General features: G+C 31.3%; 1 protein-coding gene and 1 pseudogene across 1 annotated transcript; both read right to left on the minus strand.

The window, feature by feature from the left end:
* Positions 1-1,069: 1,069 nt before the first annotated feature.
* Positions 1,070-3,891, minus strand: LOC133033655 (uncharacterized; annotated as a pseudogene).
* A 3,301-nt stretch (positions 3,892-7,192) lies between these two features.
* On the minus strand, positions 7,193-9,072 carry LOC133029425 (LOB domain-containing protein 15-like). Its single transcript, XM_061101897.1, has 3 exons — positions 8,647-9,072; positions 8,142-8,454; positions 7,193-8,038 (listed from the first exon to the last, which is right to left on the minus strand). Exons 1-3 carry the CDS (start codon positions 8,658-8,660, stop codon positions 7,493-7,495), a joined length of 873 nt encoding a protein of 290 aa, XP_060957880.1. The 5' UTR covers positions 8,661-9,072; the 3' UTR covers positions 7,193-7,492.
* Between the last annotated feature and the right edge of the window lie 12,474 nt (positions 9,073-21,546).

Raw genomic sequence — 21,546 nt, forward strand, 5'->3', positions numbered from 1 at the left:
AAAGCAAGAATTAAGAATTATACTTACAGAGTGATTAAAATCTATATCTATTATAGTGACTAGTAGTGGTACCCCTATATATAGATAAAAGAAAAAGATACATCTTATGGAATTATTTCTTTTCCTCCCCAATCCACCTCTCTCAGACTGAAATGTACACGCCAAAGAAACCAAACATATATTCAGTAAACAACTTATATATATATATATATATATATACTAGGTAGATGTTACGTGGCGAGCCACGTATTGTTAGTTTTACTTAGGGCTCGTTTGGAACGCCGTATTAAGTCGTATTGTATTGTATTATATTGAATTGGATTATATATCATATTTTTATATAATACTATGTTAAACTTTAATTTATACTAAAATATTATATATTTAGGTGTCCATCAAATTTAATACCACATATAGTTTTACATAAAAATATTGCATAAAATGCAATTCAATACAATACAATACAATACGACCTAATTCCAAACGAGCCCTTAAGGTTTTAGTTGTGGCTTTTTATTCTTTTTTTTTTAATTTTTATAAGTAAAGTGGTATGATTATTTCAACTATATCTTCTATTCTAGCTTTCCCTAACCTTAATAAACAATTTTATGTATGTTGGCACCAAATGCTACAATGCTTTTAACTAAATCTTTATCAACCAAATTATGCGAATGTTATGGTTATTTGTATTCTTGGATAATATAATCACATTATGTGAAACTGCTTGCATAGTAAATGTAATGTACAAGCTGCATTCTATTACTATTGAAAGACCATTAGCATTATGCATGTTATCAATATCTCTAAGTGGGATTCACATAAGTATGTGAAAAAATTAGTATTTTGTTGAATGAGGTTCTTTCTATCTCTCTTGTCTTAATGGGAAGGGGATCATTGTTATTGTAACTTGTTCATCAAACGACCATTGATTGGATGATATTGTTCCTTCCAATCCTAGAGGAAACTATATCCCTTGAATCATAAAGGCAAGTAGAAATACCAAAATTTCCAAGCTTTACTGCACCGTGTGCACCAACCAGAAATAAAATGCTCCCAGCCTACAAAATCATGATATCAAAATAACAATGAGCATTAGATTATACACATTTGACGCAACAAAAGAAAGTTTGAAAAAAAGCTAACAATAAATTGTGACAAAGACATGAATAATGACCAATGAAAAATTATAATAAGGGACTAACTAAATTCAAAGTCTCAATCTCAAATGTATAGAACTGCAATTCGCAAGCATCTTATACTATGGTTAATTACTGCTAAAAAATCAATTCAAAAACAGATAAGCAAAGCTTCACTTATGGATTGGAAATGTACTTCATCTGGTATTCCAAATGGTCTTGATCTCTTTAGCACATGTTCAGAATCGACAGTTTGATAATCCATTGCAGAGTTATTGGTAGGAGTTCTAGGGCGCTTCAAAATTGTTGAATAAGAATGAGCAAATATATTCAAATAAAAAATAAAAAATAATAAACATATAGTGAAAACACATCATTAGAAATGTTATAAATGGAAGACATAATAAGTGTAAATAATATAAGCATCCATTAAAAATATATATACTAATGAATGAAAAATAGACAAGACACATAAAGACTATTTCAAAGGGAGCAAATCACAAGAAGAACGTACAGTAGGTGATGGAAACCAAAAAAGTTACCTGCATTGTTAGTCACGACCAAACACAGAGGGATGGGTGCCAGCGGATGGATTTGCCATCCACCCAGTAATTGAAGTTGAAAGAGCAGGTGGAGTGGGCTGAAATGGCTAAACAGTTCATGTATGGACAAGTTAAACATCTATATATTTATACACATTCATAAATATACTATAAATTTCTTTCAACTTCACTTACACCATGAGCACTCAGTGGTGGAAAACTTCCAGCCTTTTGAACAGGACCCCCCATTAAGGGATTAGTGACGGGGGATGGAGCCCTGGCACCATTACGCTGTCCACAACTGTGGTTAAATTGCAATTTTCAACATTTAAAAAGAGAAAAATATAAGCCAGTATTATAAAGCAGAAGAAACAAAAAATAGTGTCAACACATAAGATAGAACTAATCAAGACCTTTGATTAATCAGTGTACTTAATCTCGAATTCTTCAAGGTGTAAAATTGAAGTTTCTCCCAAAATAGTTTGTTAGCTTCAATCATTTTTTTGAGCTCAACAAGCATTATACCCCTAGCAGACTTAGTATAACCATATTTAGATAGTTATATCATATTGCTTCATGAATTCTTCTTAAAATAAAACATGGATATCTTCAACATACATAGTCAATCACATCCCCCAACCAACACCTCGGTTGCTGAGTCAAAAATGAAACATAAAGTCTGAAGGTTCAACATTAGTAGTTAAAATCTCTCAAAAAAAAAAATTAGTAGTTAAAAACTGCTCTCAATATATCAGAGTGACTAAATACCAATTATAAGCATTCTCACATCACAGGGACTATTCCATATAATAATATATATAAATATTTACATACGTATGACGAAGAAAAAATGCACCTTTATTAACTGTAAAGGAACCAAATACAAACACAAGAAGAGCAAGGAAGACCAAAAGGAGCATGGCAACCTTCATTCGACCAAAGAAGCGACAAAGCAAAGGCCGAAGCTTTTCCTTCTCTCTTGAACTCGAACAGAGCAGCTTTGAGGACTTGCGCACAAGAACTGGTGTTGACTGATAATTCGGAAAACCATTTTGTCGTTGCAGTGATCCATAACTCCCAGTATGCAAACCTAATGGCCCTCCAGTCATTATACCTTCAAAACGACAAACCCACCTTTCATCTCCTTTTTCTCGTAGAAGAAGGGTCTTTCATTCAAAATGTATATCCGAAAATATATAAAAAAAATTAAAAAATCCCAAAGTCTTTTAACTCCAAATGATCCACAACCAAAGTCTTTGAATGAACCAAAGGAACAAAAACCATATTTAGAAGACAATATATATATTGAAAGACAATCCACCATATTTGATGGTACTTACTTAGATTTCAAATCCACCTACTAAACACTCCTAGTACAGAAATTTCGTCTTCAGATTTCAAATCCACTACATTTTCTGAGGAGAAGAAAAAGATTCAGTATTGCTCCTAACATGTTTAAGAGACCAGGGGATACCGTGCCGCCCCACAACGTAGCCAAGAGATTTCAGTTGTTTGTAGGCCTGGAAAAGCTCCCAAAAACATCCATTATTATCATCAGAAAGATTCATATACATTTTCTCAATAGAAATACTGGCACCAGCATCATCCATTAAAAGAAAAGCCCCTAGTTCGGCCATAAACCTTTTAAAAAAACATGATTCAGTAGTGATTCATCTCATCTCAATATGGAAATTAATAGAAAAATAAGAACTTTCACTCACAAAGCTTCTTCAATTGAGCAATAGATTTTGCCACAACGGACTATGCATGTTGTCTTCCAAATTGAACCCTTATGAACTTCAACCTCAGCCATTCCCATCTTTTTGATCCAACGACCCTTTGATAAAAGCTTCCTGAAACCATTAACAAATAAATAAAACAGATTCAACTTGTTTTTTTTTTTCAATTAATTATATAAACTATAAAAATTAATTTTTACCTAGGCTGTAATTTGGACACTGGTACAAAAGCATAGCAATATTGTTCATCATCATCCTCAAAATTACAGTAATTAGGGAATAGGAGCCGAGAAGAGAGAGGGAATCGTGGAGATCGACGCCGGCAATAGGAGCCGAGAAGAGAGGGAATCATGGAGGGTGAAAGTGAGACGCAAAGAGAGGGAAAATTACACTAATTTGCGGCAACTTAATAAAAAAATATCAAAAATTGAGGATATACGGTTTGTTAGAGATATGTGGCTAAGATGATTTTTTTAATTTAAAAAGAGATTATTAATATTTAAAAGATTGTTTAATTTTTTGGGTTTAATTATTGGATTTATTTGTTAACGGGAGATCAAACCTAATCGTTAAATTTAACAGAATATTCTTTTATTTTTAAGTATATTCTGTTAAACCAAGAAATGCCGTTAGATAGGCACTTTTAATATATAAAGATATAAATATATGGCTGGCAAAGACTACTACTACACAACAAATACATATTAATACACACGATCCATCTACTTCACAAAATGTTGTTACTTAAAATAGTGGCAACATAGTTAGGTCCTTGTAGGGTTTGTTTTTATTATTCTCTTATACATATATAAAAACTCCAAAAACTAGTTCCAACGCAGGCCATTTCCTAGCAATGATAAGTAAATAAATAAAGCACTTCTTAATTAATCATTTATAATCTTCTGCTAGCTGTGTACTTCTCATCTTTACAATTATCAACAAATATTCAAGAAGTGATATTAAATTTATGATCTGATTATCATCATGACTTGTCAGAATTTAATCCTGATTTAATTCACGAGGCCTTTAAATTAATTATTTTTTTTCTAACATTTTCTGCAGATTTGAAAACACGCTAACAGAGTGTGATCATATAAAAAAAGATATATATCGATAGTCCAAAAAATTCTAATCGTGATGAATGTGCTCATATTGAAAAATTCTGTAGAAGTGTTCATGTCGTCCTAAACATCTAGCAGTCATGAAGAATGGAAGTACTCAAATTAAGTTACGGTCATGAATTATGTGTAGAGAAATACTAAAAAACAACACATTAAAGTCTCAAGCACTAGAAAGATATCATATAATTATTAGTGCAATTATTATCTGATATTACACATCTTAAATGAATAAATAATATAAAAAATTGCTAATTAATTATAAGGCACACATCGCTATGGTATTGTACACCTTAAGACCTTAAGGTAAAGTGATATATATATATAAGTAAGGTGATATATATATATATATATTGAGAGAATATGTATATATATTTAATACAACTTGAAATACGGATTGATGATGTACACATTCTTAACTAGTAATGTATTTGAAAAGTCAAGCCATGAAAAGTAGAAAAAAGGAAAAAAACGGGTAATTATACTAGTTACAAACACATAATATATATCTTAGGATCAGAGCTTGATGATATTAGAAGAAAAATACTATATGGTATTAATGGTGTGTAGTACCATTTAACGTGAACATATCTCTATTGAATGTAATAACTTTAATAAAATATATTTAACCATTATTAAGCTATCACTAACACTTAAAAGCAATGTTCATATATAAAAAAATATATATTTATACTGCTGCATGTACACATGCATATATGTCAACCATGCACATTGCATGCCTATCTACTATAATAGTGCATGTGACCAGTAGTGGAAACTATAGTATGAACGAATGAGATGAGAATTTATATATATATATATATATATATATATATATCTATTCTATATAAAGTGTGTCTATATAACCGAATTCTTAGTTTATGAGAAATTCATGGGTGACTTTTTAAATAAAATAATTTATTATTAAAAATAAAATAATTTATGAGAAATTCATGGGTCACTTTTTATTTATATATTTTTTTTAGTATTTATAATTAAGAAGCCATAAAATTTATAATTTCGTCTTCTATTAAATAAAAATAAAAGCAACTTAAAGCATTATTATAATTATGTTGCTTTGTACATGCTGCGACAAAAAAGAATGTCAATCTTATTAATTTTTCCATGTTCTAGCTATTAATGCAAACCAGAAAAAGAAAAATATTTACTAAAACCCACCAAAACTTATCATAATTAAACCTGAGGCATTAGATGCAAAATAAATAAATAAATCATAGAGTACATTACAACACTGTTTTTGATCACGTGCTCATAAATTAGAAACACAATTAAATATATTAGCGAAATAGTGACTAACATCCAAATTTCAGAGTTGATAAAAAATCTACAACTGAATTACATGTCATGTGATTACATGTCATAAAAATAACTGATACTGTCCAAAGTTTTTATTACATGTCATGTGACGCATGTCATAAAAAAATAGATTTATACAATCGCAATGAAAAAATTATATGTGACAAGCCAACATGCGGCCAGGAAGGATTTCCTACACCACAGTATATTACAAAAAACATATGATGTTATTGAAATTAAGTTAAAATAAATAAAAAAAAAATACTAACAATCTTATTATGCATTTTACAGTGATATAGCATATGTTGAACTTGATGACAATACAAAGAGCCTATCTGCAGTCATGTTCGCAGATATTGTGGAAAAAATATTTTCGTGTACTGCTGCCCAACTAATGAAATATACTGCAAAGGTGTAATTTTAAAAAATAAAATAGTTTTACATGCCTTTCATAACTTGATTTTTTTAATTAAATAAGTTATGCACACCATGTCTAATCATTTTAAATGAAAATACATCACAGTTTACAGGAACACCGCCGCTTTGTCGACACTACCATATTCAATTTATCAACGAAAAAATGGACAATCCAGATATATGCGGACCCGGCTAGAATGAAAAATGCAAAATACAAAAATTACACTATTGTCTCTATTGAAGCAAATGAAAATTGAAATCCACCAATGACTATCATTAGTTTTCTTATCTACAATTTTTAGACAAATGCTATCTTCAATTATCAATAATTTAGAGACTGATTTTTAATTCTCTTTTTATCTTACACCCATTTAAGTAATGTTTCTTTAAGTATTGGAACATCAATTTTTAATTTATTTTTGGATTAACTTAAGAACATATTTAAATCATCAAACTTTCTTAAACATTAATATATTGCATTCGGTATTCACTTTTAATTGACAACATTATAAACTATAATATTTAGATATACATAATAATAATCTCTCTCCCTAATAACTAATAATATCTTTTCTTTAATTTTTAATTGTATCACTTTCAACTAACATAGAAAAAAACTAGCATAAAATTTAGTATACGTGCCTTGCACGTAACTTTTTGCTAGTATATATATATATGGCAAGCTGGACTTAAAGAATAATATGGAAGCGAAAAAGAAAAAAATAAACCTGAATTATGCAATTTATGTATATATATATTAAGTGTTTAATATATATTATATGATCAGTATACCACGTGAAAATACGCTTGTGTTGCACTCTTCATGCTTTAATGCTTAAACTACCGTGTATGTGTATGTATTACATCTGAATTAATGGAAAATGAACTAAGAATATGGTATTTTTTAAGAAATCATTCATATTGTACAATAAATAACAATATGTTATCTAGTAGACATCGGCAAAGAGTACTGGACCTCTCGTAAGCCAGAAAAAAAAGATTTAAGGATTAGTTAATAGACATATATTAACCAACAAATATTATATATATATATGTACACAATGCATGTGGACTGAATATATACATATAATTAAGCCCAATGAATCCGACCGAATTATATGTTCCTTGTTTTTATTTCAGTGGTTATTCATAATATAATTAATATAGAAAATGGGGGATATATATAAATAAATAAATAGGTATATATCGTTAATAATAATTAATTAACCAAAAAAGGGAACATTTTCACTTGAAATAGTGTTATAATCCTGATCAGCCGTAGTAATTTGCGTGTACATAGAAGAGGAGGAGGAAGTAGTAGTAGTAGCAATAGGAAGAGATTGTACTGTGGATATTTGAGACAGTGGAGGCGGTTGTTGTGGTGGTGGTTGTGGTATGGCTCCCACCGGCGGTAGAGCAGCAACCGAAACAGCCGCCCCATGAGAATTATTATTAGAAGAAGAAGAAGATAGCAAAGCAAGATGTTGTTGAAGATGATGATGAAGAGAAGAAGAAGAAGTAGTAGAATTAGGAGTTATATTATTATTATTATTATTATGATTGTTATTATTATTATTAGGTTGATGATCTCTATATTTGTTTCTAAGTATCTCAGCCCTGACCGCATTAAGCTCAGCTTGTAAAGATTGAACTTGTTGTTGCAAAGCCGAAATTGCACCCATGCATCCGTATACCGGATCTCTTAGTCTCACGTTAGCTTCATAAACAAGGCTATTTGCTGCATCTGCTCTTTGATTCTCCGGCACCTCCTATATATAAATCATTTTATATTTAATTATTAATTATAACATAAACTGATAACTTGGTTAATTAGTTTGAATTAATATTGATTTATAAATATTACGTACGTACCATAAGCATCTTTGAGACGTTGCTGGCTCCAAAGACTTTGTGGACGGAAGCAAACTTGTGGGGTTCATGGGGAGAGAAGTAAGGAGAGAAAGGACACTCTTGGGCACATCTTCGTCTCAAGAGCTTACAGGCTGCGCATGGAGTAATGGTGTTTAGGGTTCCTGGAGGACCCAACATGTGTCTTCTTCCCATTTGTTGCTGTTGTTGTTGATGATGATGATTATGGCCTCCCCCTGCATCTGTTGATGTTGATGATGATGATGATGCTGAATATTCTCTCTTTATCTTCTTTCCTATTTCATCAAATCTCTCCCTAGTTTATAATAAAACACAACAACTACATCATTAAATGATCCATAATATTGATGACGACTATATGATTAATAATACAGACAAAATACATATTTATGGAAAAAAGTAATTATTAATACATACATAATTAATGTATTATAAGAATAAAGAGGTGTAATATTATTGATTAAGAGATTTGTAATAGTACACTTACCTTTCTCTGGACATTCAAGCTCGCATGCTGATCTCTTCGGATAGCTATGGCGATGAAGTTTAGGAGAGAGAGAGAGAGAGATCAGAGGGGGAAATAGAAGGGAAAGCTAGACAATAGTAAAATAAGGGAAGAGGAGAGTGTACTTAAAAGGCAAGATAAATCGAAAAAGTGGTCCTTCTATATATAAATTATATTAATATATATTTATGTGTGTGTGTGCTATTAATAGGCGAATGGAATTGTTAGTATGAATAATATTTGGGATATAGTAAGGTGAAATCTCAATTTTTGGTAATAATAATGTTATGAACATCTTTGATGTAGGAGGATATCATCTTTGATTAGGAAAAATAATATTCTTGTTGATTTTGTTTTCCAGAGAAACAGAACACTTAGCTAAAGGTCTCTGATCTATGCTGGGATTGATCATGGATCAGCGTCGATGGTGGAAGGGGAAAGAGAAATAATATATATTATGGTTATTATTATATAATATGTATACAAAATGACTGCCAGCTCTGTGGCTGCTAACTCACGTGTGAGTCCTTTAATGTGTTTTGACTTTTGAATTAATACAACATTTGATTTCGTGATTGCATGTGATTGTTGCTTCTTTCTCAGGGTTCATTTTGAAACCAAAAAAAAACTTATGTGTGCATACATTGTTTAGTCCCTTTTAATTATTTATGAACATATTATATACATATATATATGCTTCTGTGAACAACTATTAGAAGAAGACTTTTTGTTTTGATAAAACTATTAGAAGAAGACTTAACTAGGTTCTAGGTGGGAAAAGCTGTTAATTAGATTATATATAGATATCGTTTTATAAGGTACACTATTAACATAATATTGCTACTTTTTAAACATATCACATTGTAATTTTATTAACTCGCGAAAAATTGTTATATTAAATTATATATAAGATCTTATATTTAATTATACTAGCTAGCATTCTCTCACATGAGAAAACATATATTAATTTTAGTTTCTTGTCGCAATCAATAACTTACACCTGAATTACTAAATGGCCACATCAGCTCTGTTCTGGTTCCCATAAAATTGTTAACTACTTTTCCTAAATTATATCTATATCAATATAAATATAAGATTTGTCGTAAGAAAACCGCAAGTAATTCATCTTTATATATATATATATATAATAAAGATAAATATATATTGGACAGATTGCAGTACTATTGCAGTTTGGGTGCACCAATGATCCCTACCCTTAGCTGAGTTCTGTGTTTGCTCAAAATGTTTGGCTAATTGTATTGATAAAAAAAAAAATTTGAAATATTAACAATAAATATAACCAATTATTAATTGTGATATCATAAGACAATTTTCGTAATTTCATATAATATATGAAAACTATGCATAACTTCGTAGACGTAGCCTAACAATTGCGTTTGGTTGGGAAATAGGAATGAGAATGGAAATGGGAATAGGAATGGAATGGAATAAAATTTAAAATGGATAAAAAAAATTGATAAAAAAATAATTAATTTTTTTTTCTTATTACAGTGGAATGGTGATTCCTTCCTTTTTAAAATGGAATAACCATTCCACAAAAATGGTGAAAAGAACATTCCATTAGAATGTCATTCCAATACTTTAAAATGCAACCAAATAAAGAAATGGAATGAAAATTATTTCCTTTCTATTCCATTCCATTTCATTACCTCCAACCAAACGCCACCTTGTGTGTGAATCGTGTAAATTTAGTATCTTTGTTTCCTTCTTTAATTTTGATTGTTGCGTTGGTTTCTTTTTTGTGAAAACTCATTAATATATTTAGTGTAAAAAATGTATGTATAAGTCATTAATAATTATCAGGAAGTAATGCATGTGTTAGAAAATTTGAGATAGTTCTTTTTCAGAGATTTTTTTTTTTCTAAACCTTTTCGGGCTTTTATTAATTTGTAGACTATTAATATTCAGAAAAAAAATAATAGTGTAGCTAGTGCCATTAGAAAAAGGCTTGACACCATATATAAGAAGCTAACAATAATTAACTCGATTAAATATAAATTGCATAGTGTATAGATATACATATATGTATATAAAATATGGCGGTATATTTAGTCTAGAATCTCACCTACTTTTTCATCAAAAAGGGTAAGCAACAGTTTTGCACGCACACATAAAAATTATATGATCTGATCGATTTCAACTACCCTAAGTTTTGTATTAATAGTCAATATATTTGACTGCAGTTAAATATTACTGAAATATTTTTATTTTTGTATCAAATAATAATATATGATAAAATTATATGTAAAAGAGAGCAAGAAAAATGAAACATTGACATTTTCTTTTGTCAATTTTAAGAAAATGTTAATTATTATTATTAAAGCTTGAAATTAATTAAGTCTGCAATAATTAAATTAATCATTAAAAGCATTAACAGATAATGTTTTGTTATTAATCTCTCTCAACTGTAACTGAGACAGCAGAAACACCCTATATAACATCTCTTGAAGTAGTGTGTGAGAAAAAAAAAACAGTATCATACATATGTAAGTAATATTAACATGTTACAATATCTAAGTTTCATTATATAAATTAGATAATTAATTGAATGCCCAATTGATTAGTTATTCATTTTCTTTATTGTTTCAGCAAACCTCTCTGTGCCTTTATTTTGCTTAATATATATTAGATATGTAACAAAAAAATTTAATTATATGTATATGCAACTCAACTCAATTGATATTATATACATATAAATATATATATGTATATATTTATATACTTATTCATCTTTTCTTGGTTGTGATAGTGAAGGGCCGGGGTGTTATGTCAAAGTGGGTGGTGAAAGGGAGGGAAAGTGTACTGATCACTGTATAATTTGGAGGTGTGACTAAATATATAATTTATATATATATATATATATATATATATATTAATGCAATTATTAATTAATTAATTTTCTTAGATGGTAAGGAAATGGCACTAGTACCATCCACCTGTTTGACCCGTATTTTATGGCTTACAAGTCGCCCCGTTGTTCTCTCATCCCCAACCTAATTTTCTTACCCCCTCATCAGTTGTTATAGTTTGCACCAAAACCCAGGGCTGAACTACGTAAGACACCCACTTGAGAAAATTTTCTTTACATATGTACAACTACGAAACGGCCGCGCTTCGCGTGCAATATAAGAATGTTGGATTAACTATGTAAGATTGACAAAACTATCATCGTATTCGTGTTATATTTTAGTTAATATACTTTTATATTTCATGTCAATTCGTTTTTAAACTGTGTCTAATTTTCTTAATCTTAACCCGAAGCATAAAAAATCATATTATATTCGTGTTAACTTACTTTCACCTATTTTTCTATTATTGGAGTTAAGAAAAATGTAGATTTATCTATTAAAAAACTTATATATACTATGTATATATAGTTTTTATATATCATAAAAAATTAAAAATCTTAAAATATTTTTGATTTCTTTTATAAAAAATTAATTAAATTATTTTTTTAACTTAATATTGCATTATTAAGGTGCTATTTGGTAACACTTTTGTTTTCTAATTTTTTAATCACAAAAATGAAAGTAGAATTTTTGTTTTTAAAAATTTTGTTATTGAAAAATAAAAATGCGTTCTATAACCACTTTTATTTTTCAATTTTAAAAACAGAAAATAAAATTGTATTTTGTAAAGTTTATTTTTATTTTGTTTAAGTCGGGTCTGGGTTCGGGTAGGGTGCTAGGTTCGGCACCAAGGCTAGAACCAGGTTTGAGTTTGGTCAAAGTCTGCTCAGAGTCCAAAACATTGATTAAAAAAACTATTTAAAAAAAATAAGAAAAGTGATTTGTTTTTTCAAAATTTTAATTTTCAATTAAAAAATTAAAAAGTGAAAACAGTTTTATAGAACATGTTTTTGAAAAATATTTTCACTTTTCCAATTTTAAAAACTAAAAAATGATTAAAAAAGTGTTACCAAATGATACATAAATATATAATTTTACAGTTTTATTATTAATCCTTTTTATTTAAAAAAATGTGTCAAACATGTCAAGTTCGTATTAAAATAAATCGTGTCGACTTATTTTTTTTGACCCGCGCCTAATTTTTCTAACCATAACTTGTAAGTTGTGGTGTTTGTGTTCATGTGGCCGTGTTGAAATCCGGTTTTGCCACCTCAACCTCTATGAGAAAAGAATTAAAATAGTAGAGAAAATTAATTATCAAATTATGAAATTAATAGAAAAAAACTAAGCTTAGAGAAAAAACCAATTATAACAATAAAGAAATTATTTTTTCCACTTAAATAATTTTTATATGAATTTTCGTTGCGTTGTGAAAATCGGCTAAGAGTGAAAATTATGATGGATGTATTATTTATTAAATTTAGGAATTTTATTAAGTTTAGGAATATTTATAATTTTCTATAATTTTATGAAATTATACCTCTATATAATAGTAATATTAATGATGTATTTATGTAATTTATATTTTTAGCTATTTATATATACACGTGTATGCATATTTACTAGATGAGAGTTACGTGGCGAGCCACGTAAATATTAGTTTTATATAAGTTCTAGTAGTTTTTGTTTAAAAATTTAGTAACTAAGCAACGACAACAACAATAGTAGATAGATCTATTTAAGTTTTTCATATTTGTAAAAATTATAAATCTAAACTTTTAATTAATTTTCTTGATTTGAGATTTTGAATTGTTCTGATTTATTTGTTTATGAATTTATTGAAATATTTGAATATTTATTTGTTCTGATTTGAATTGTTCTGATTTATTCATACTTGAATATTTATATTGATAATTGTTAATGAAATTAGTCTGTAGCTTTATGTTTATAGAAAAAAAAAAGGTATTTTTTAATATAGAGTTTAAATTTTATATTGATTCTTTCTTTGTTTTTTTCTCTCTTATTTAATTGTGTTTTCTTCATAATTTCTTAATTGATCGTTGATATTTAATGGTTCTTCCACTGGGTGAGTAGTGTATATAACTATATATATTTTAATAATTTTATTAGGAAAAATTATAATTTTTTTTAAAAAATAAAAATTATTTATTGAAGTAAAATTATACTATCTAAGAAACATCGATATTCTAATCAATTGAAATAAAAAGAAAATCCAGTAGACGAAAGTATGTGGCAATAAAAAATATAGAAGAATTAATAATTAAGAAAGAAAATACCTTTATAAGTGTGGAATATGAACATGTATCTTATATTGTCTATACAAACCCTAAAACGAACACCAAATTAACCAAATAATCCAGATAATTAAGCACTACTCGAGATCATGAATAATAACAAATATATAATTTTTTGTTTTAAGGCTAAGAATTAAAATTGAGAAAGAATACAATAAATCGCATTAGTTACCTTAATTAAATTCATAATCTGGATCAATATAAGGCTCATAAATCACATTGGCTCTTTTCTCTGAATTACTCATTCTTAGAATTCTCCTCTTTTATTAATCACCAGCGATATTGAGGAGAAAACATTGCTATTGTTGGCTTGATACTATTCACAAATTAGATATTTATTATAGTAGATATTTATTTAAAATTATTATTTTAATATTTTGAAAATAATAATAATAAAAATTTGAATAAATAATTAGTCAAAATTTTAATTTGAAATTTAAAAACCATCGTTTTATTGAATATAATATAATAATATGAAGATATCGCTAATGTATATTCTGGGTTTTAATTTTCAAGGGAATCATCACTTGACTTCTATACACCAGCAGAAGCTATAGATTCCATATTTATGTTCAGCACTCCCACTTAATCATACTATCATGTTCCCAAAATATACGTATCACCCTGACCCAAAAGTAGGCTTAACTAATAAATCAAAGAACATGAATAGCACTCCTGAGTTGAGCCTAAGCATATCAGGATTTAGATTCTTTTAATCTTAAGATCAACTACTGATATTGACTTGGAAAGATATATATAGTGGTAAGTTTGTAATATCTTAACTTAGTTGCAATATCGGTCCAGTCCAATGTATACTCTATACATTCAAAACTAGTATACTTTACTAATGTCCTGGAAAGAACATAACACTTACTCTAAGTGTAAGTACACATCATCGCTGATTATCATATTAGTGTAAATCCAATAACACTGATGAAACATGGACCAATTCTTTTGATTCATATGATCACAATCACATTTCACTGTGTTGACGATACTGTAATTGTGAATAAACATATGATCTGGATTTAACTGATTCTATGTGTAAATGTAATAAACATATTTAAACCATTAGCATGTAGAATTCATGCAAACATCAATCACTTCAAATTTCTTATATTGATAACTAATCAGATTGTAAAGAGTTTTATTTAGGGCATAAAACCCAACAGATATGAGTTTTTGTTGTATTCTTAAAACAATCACTCTAGATTTTACCTTATGCAAAAGAAATTTGAAATGTTTGAAAAATTTCATGAATTTCTAGCAATGGTAAGTGGTTAAAGATCTTGCGAACTGATAGGGGTGGAGAGAAAAGTTAGTAGATATGCAGTTCAAAGATCATTAATTTGATTTTGAATTATATCCAAACTTTCCTCCCCAGAAATTCGAGTTGCGTATTGATAAATAGTTACTAGTCGTTGCCTAAATCCTTCTATGGTAATATAATTTTAGAATGATGCAATGGTTGTATACTTAATGTAAATCATTACTAGATTCATGGATGACCTAATCGAAATCTTAAAAAAGGTTGAACTGCTAACCCCGGTTTGCATGTTTGTTAGCTATTTTAAGTGATTAGGGGTGGAGCATCCCATAGTCATTAGATAAGAAAGTGTTTGTTTAAACAAATACTACTTTTCTAAGAAAATGACTAAGTCTGAAAATAAAGTAGCAAATAAAGGAGATATTTTTTCTTGATTCCATAAGTGTTCTATCATCTTATTCGTTACAAGATGATCCCACTGCCTCTGTTGTCTTAACACAACCGAAGAGGTCAATACCATTTAGTTTTCTTAGACATAATTCACGGTGCCTTGTTGTAGAGGGAGAGTTTCAAGGAACTTCACCTTCTCATGACTTGGAAGATACTAGTGATTAAAATCCATTGTGAGTTTAAACAAATAATGGATTGTCAAGATAAGAAACTAAGAAGAAAGCCAATAGAACTATGGTTTGATCCATTCACATGGAGTAACCTAAAGTTTTTTGTTATAAGGACATGAAAGGAAATTTTCGTTCATAAGTCTATTCAATGGACTTAACAAAACTTCCTGTTCCTAGTATTATAGGTTTGAGTTTATCTAAACCTATGGCTTGTGGTATACCTGGTAATTACTTACTCTAATGCAAGCATAAGATGCTGAAGCATTTTCTTTCCAATGGAAATCTATAGAAGCTTCACAACTTCTTAGATATAGATTTTATTTATCTAAGGAAAAGTTTCAACTATTCCAGAGAAGATAAAGCCATGGAAGAATTTCTTAAATCAACAGTGAGAGGTCTCAGATATGCTTTTGTATGCCTTAGACCAGACACCTGATGTTGAGTGGGAGTAATGAGTAGGTATCAGATTAATCCAAGAGAGGAACATTGGAAGACAATCAAGTAAATTTTAAGATTAAGAAGAGGAACTATATGTTAGTCAATAAGGGTGGTTTTGAAACTCTTAGACTACACCACATCAGATTTCGAGACTTGCCTGTGTGCTAGAAAGTCTGCTGATGAGATGGTGATTACTTTGGGGGTGGAGTAGTGATTTTGGAGAAGTGTAAAAACCTATCTGAAATCTCTTAGTCTACCAGAGAGAGACTGAATGTTAAAAGTTGCAGGAAAGATACTTATTCAGTTTAAGGAAAGTTCTATACATTTGTGGCACTATTCCAACTTGCCTTAACTACTAGGGTTACTTCCTGAATAACCAAGAAGTAGTTGCGAAAAGTGTAGAATCCAGTATTCCAAGAGAGTAGACATATAGAGAGGAATTTCACATTATCAAAGATTTTGTGATTAAGGAAGAGTAATGGTGGAGAAGAGGTTGTGTTTAATTCAACCTGTCAGATCCTATTACGAGGAGTTTACTACTATTACACTTGATTTGTATATGAAGGTGTTGAGATTATTTGTTGAGATTATTTGAAAGGCACATTTTGTTTTATACTAGTGCAAGTGGGAGTTTGTTGGGTTTTGTGCCCTAAATAAAACCCATTTCAATATAATCAGATTTGCTTATTAATAAAGATCAGAAATAACATTTTACGCTGCATGGTTCACATGATTTATTTCATTATTATATATATATAATGTATGAATTCTATTTAAGTCCAGAATATATGAATTTGTTAATGATTATAGTGTTGTCAGCACAGTGGAATATAATCTTAATTATATGTTCAAAAGTTTATTCCCTGATTTGTTAGAACACTTGTTTAGACTGACATGGTATAATCAGCGATAGGTATTCTTACACCTTGGAAAAGTGTTATATGTCCTTTCCAGGACATTGGCAAAGTTTACCAGTATCGGATGTATGGAGTATACATCGGAAGGGACCGATATTGAACTTTGATTAGATATATTAAAACTTATCGTAATATCTATTCAATTCAATATCACCTGTTGATCCTAGATCAAATGACCTTAATCTTGATATGGTTAGGTTCAATCTCAAGAGTGTTATCCGTGTTCTTTGATTTGTTAGTTAAGTCTACTTTTGGGTTAGGGTGATACGTACATTTTGGGAACACGGTAGTGCAATTGAGTGGGAGCGTTAACATAAATATGGAATCTATAGCTTCTATCTGGCGAATAGAAAGTAAAGGATGATTTCCTTCGAGCTTAACCAAACGAAAATAAATGGTGGAGATCTCATTTCACTTAGCTGAAATATCATTTATACAGAGTTAAGTGTTTTAAGGATAAATTACATTGTAGGGTGTTACGGTAATTTAATCCCTTTACAGTGTAAATCATCTATATAGAGGATCATTGATCACATTAGGGTTATAACAATGTATAACTAATGACGTGTCTATATCATGGAACATATAGAGCATTCTATATGACTGAGAGTGCAATTCCAAGTTCTAAGTATGGATTCAATGAGGAATTAATAAGTTAGGAAATTTACTTGGTAAATTCGGTTCGACTTATTGGAAGCTCGGTTATATAGACCCACGGTCCCCATACTAGTTGAGACCATACTGCTTGTAAGACCCAGTTAATTGATTTTAATTAATCAATTATAATTCTAAAAGTTAGACTATGTCTACTTTGTGAATTTTCACTAAGTAAGGGTAAAACAGTAAATAGAGAGTTTAAAGGGTATATTTATTAATTGAGAAACTTTGATTAGTTTTTATTAATAAATAAAATAAATGACAATATATTATTTAATAATTAATTATAGTTATTAGATAATTAGATTTGATATTTAGGTGGTTGAATGAGGAAATTGGCAATTTTGGAGAATGGGAAACTAGGAATGATAAAATAGGAAAGCTGCAAAAGTGAGAGGCTTGTTTCCATTTTCTATGGCCAGCCACTTTGTTTCCTTTTATCATTTTATTTTTCATTTTTAAATGCCAAGTAATTCAACCTTAACCCTGTGTGGTATTCTATAAATAGAAGGTAAAGGCTTCAGGTTTCCAAGACAATTGTATCTCATTCTTTTTAGAGTGAATTCCTAAGCCACCACTTTCCTCTCTCTTTTCTTCTCTAAATTTTGAAATCCCTTGAGTGAATGAGTAGTGCTCACACATATCAAGCGGTACCTCAATCATAGTATGTAAGACTATGGAAAATCAACCATCAAAGAAGGAGAGAAAGAGATCCAGATTCAGATCTTGATTATGCTCTGCTACAGAAAGGAATCAAGGGCTAGAGATCTGAATGGAAGGAGTCATAATATTCCGCTGCACCCACTGTAAGGTTTTCTAACTTTATATGTGTTTATTTTCATTGTTTTAGAATTCATATTAGGTTGTTAATCCAATATACATGATAGTAAATAGATCCTGGTAAAATAATTTCCAACACGATAGTATTGTCATATGGACGTCCTAGACTCGATACCGTGTGGGACACGAGGATTAGGGTTATGATCGGGTGTATGGGCGCCAGGTTATAACGCAGGTTATTTGTATGTTATATGTTATGTTTTTCTTACTGAGTCTGTTGACTCATAGTGCAATTTCTATGTGTAGGTAAGGGCAAAGCTAAAGTTGGGGAGCCGTGAGAGCGAGCAGGGGAAGATTGTTCATGTCAGGGTGGTTAGGCATGGAGCGTACAATCCTCGAAACATCAGGCTTTTACTGTTTAGTCGCTAGGCGACAAATCTTTTGTATATGAATAGTAAACTTTGTAAATGTACTTTGTAAACGGGATCCCGGGATTTTATAAATATATTATGTTATGATTTTATTTAAATAAGCAAAATTTTAATTATTCACGATTTCCAACAACCTCGTTGATTAGCAACGAGCTGCACAGTACGTTAAAAATCACGCTAACACGCCTATAATAGTTAGAGTGTTACAATTTGCTATCAGAGCCGCCAGGTTGTTTTTCGAAGATTGTCAGGACATGTACAATCATCATCAACAGTCTGCTCGCTCCACGGTTCAGTAAGCTTTTATTGCTTAGTAGTTTATTTAATAGTATGATTTAAGAAAAGCCTATTAGGAAGAAAGTTAGTAGCCTGAAAGTAGAATAGGCACATGTTTTTAATTTCTAAATAAGCGGCATTAGTAAGTTTTTCTTTGATCACGATCTGACCAGACTAGCTATTGGTTACGCAGGCTGTTCTAATTAGTATGGACGCCAAGCGAAACACCAGGAGCCAGGGCAATTTGGTTGGATCCAATGATGGTCAGGGAGCTTAGATTGCCCTAAATGTTCGTGGCCGAGGTAGAGGTCCCAGGGGCATGGCACGTGGTCGAGGTGATGTTAACCCACCACAGGTTGCCCAAGCTGCCCAAGCTACTCAGGATGCCCAAAACTGGGAAAATAGGTTTGCAAAAATTAAAGCTAGAATTAATGAACAAGATGAAGTGATTCGGCTGTTAAGATAGCAGGGTGCTCCTGCAGTCCCTGCTCCAGAAATACCAGTAGCTCCTGCCCCTACTGTGCAGGCCGAATCGGTTGTTGCAATGAACCAGATGGAACCCCTGTATGAAAGGTTCCGTAAGCAGGAACCTCCAGTTTTCTTTGGAGGTCCCGATGGTATGAAAGTCGAGAGGTGGCTAACTATGATCACCAAGATCTTGAACTTTATGGGCGTCACTGGCAATAATAGAGTGGTCTGTGCCACTTTTCAATTTCAAGAAGATGCTCTGGTTTGGTGGGAAATGGTGTCCATGATTCATGACGTTAGCACAATGACCTGGGAGAAATCTAGGAGCTGTTTCATGCCATGTATTATAACGAGGCAGTCAAAAGTGCCAAAAGAAAAGAGTTCACCCAATTAACTCAGAAAGAAAACATGAGTGTTACTGAGTACACAACGCAATTTGACCGTTTGGCGAGTTTGGCCTCGAGAATTGTGCCAACCGACTTCAGTAAGAAAGAGAAATGCCTGGATGGGTTAAATGCGAAGATCAGACATGATTTGATGATCACTACTGACGACAGTGCCACCTATGCTGAAATGGTGGATAAGGCACTACGAGCTGAGAGCGCAGTGGGATGCATAGTAGAGTCTCATAGGACTCCGGTTGTTGGCAGGACTCCTACCCCTCCTGCATCAGGCTTTAGCAGGGGAGGTAGTGGCTCGACCACTGATCAGAAAAGAAAGGCATATACTGCAACCAGTGGCTTTGGTCAGAACAAGAGGTTCTGGGGGAACCAGGGTCGAGGCAATCGTCAGAGTGGCACCGAAACTCGATACACTTACCCACAGTGCCCTAGTTGTAAAAAGCACCATCTGGGGAAAAGTGTAAAGGGCAGGGGTGCTTTCAGTGTGGTATGCAAGGGCATTACAAAAGGGATTGTCCCCAACTAACCGAAGCACCGAAGACTGCAGCGAAACCTACTCCAACTAGGGTGTTCGCGATAACTCAAGTTGATGCAGAAGCCAGCCCTTCTGTGGTAACAGGTCAACTCTCGGTCAACAACTCCTATTTCTCTGTGTTGTTTGACTCTGGGGCCACTCATTCGTATGTGGCAGCCCGAATTTTTAGTAAGTTGGATTGACCGCATGATAGTTATGAAGCAGGGTTTGGAACCCTACTGCCTGGCGGAGAGATAGTTATCTCTAAAAGGTGGATTAGGTCTATCCCAATCAGAATAGAGGATAGAGAGTTGAGTGCTGATTTGATAGAGATGAATTTAGTGGATTTTGATATTATACTGGGAATGGATTTCTTGTCCAAGTATTCAGCAGTATTGACTGTAAGAGGAAGATGGTAATCTTCCAACCAGAAGGTGAAGAACCATTTTTCTTTGTCGGTTCAGTTTAGGGATCTCGAGTGCTAGTAATTTCAGTACTAACAGCTAGGGAATTGTTACGAGAGGGATGTCTAGGGTTTCTAGCCATGGTATTGGATACCACTTAGCCGGACTCTGTTCGGCCAGATGACATCAAGGTGGTTCAGGAATTTCTAGATGTTTTTCCCGATGAACTTTCAGGTTTACCACCTCAGCGAGAAATTGATTTTGTAATTGACTTGGCACCTTGAGAAGAACCGGTTTCTAAAGCCCCTTAAAGAATGGCTCCAACAGAACTTAAACAATTGAAAATTAAACTCCAGGGGTTGCTTGACATAGGGTTTTTTTCCGGCCCAGTGTGTCACCCTAGGGAGCTCCAGTATTGTTTGTTAAGAAGAAGGATGAATCTTTGTGGATGTGCATTGACTACTGGGAATTGAATAAGCTAACAATTAAGAATAAATATCCTTTACCTATGATCGACGATCTTT

Source organism: Cannabis sativa, chromosome 1, assembly GCF_029168945.1.
Source record: "Cannabis sativa cultivar Pink pepper isolate KNU-18-1 chromosome 1, ASM2916894v1, whole genome shotgun sequence".
In the NCBI taxonomy this organism is placed as follows: domain Eukaryota; kingdom Viridiplantae; phylum Streptophyta; class Magnoliopsida; order Rosales; family Cannabaceae; genus Cannabis; species Cannabis sativa.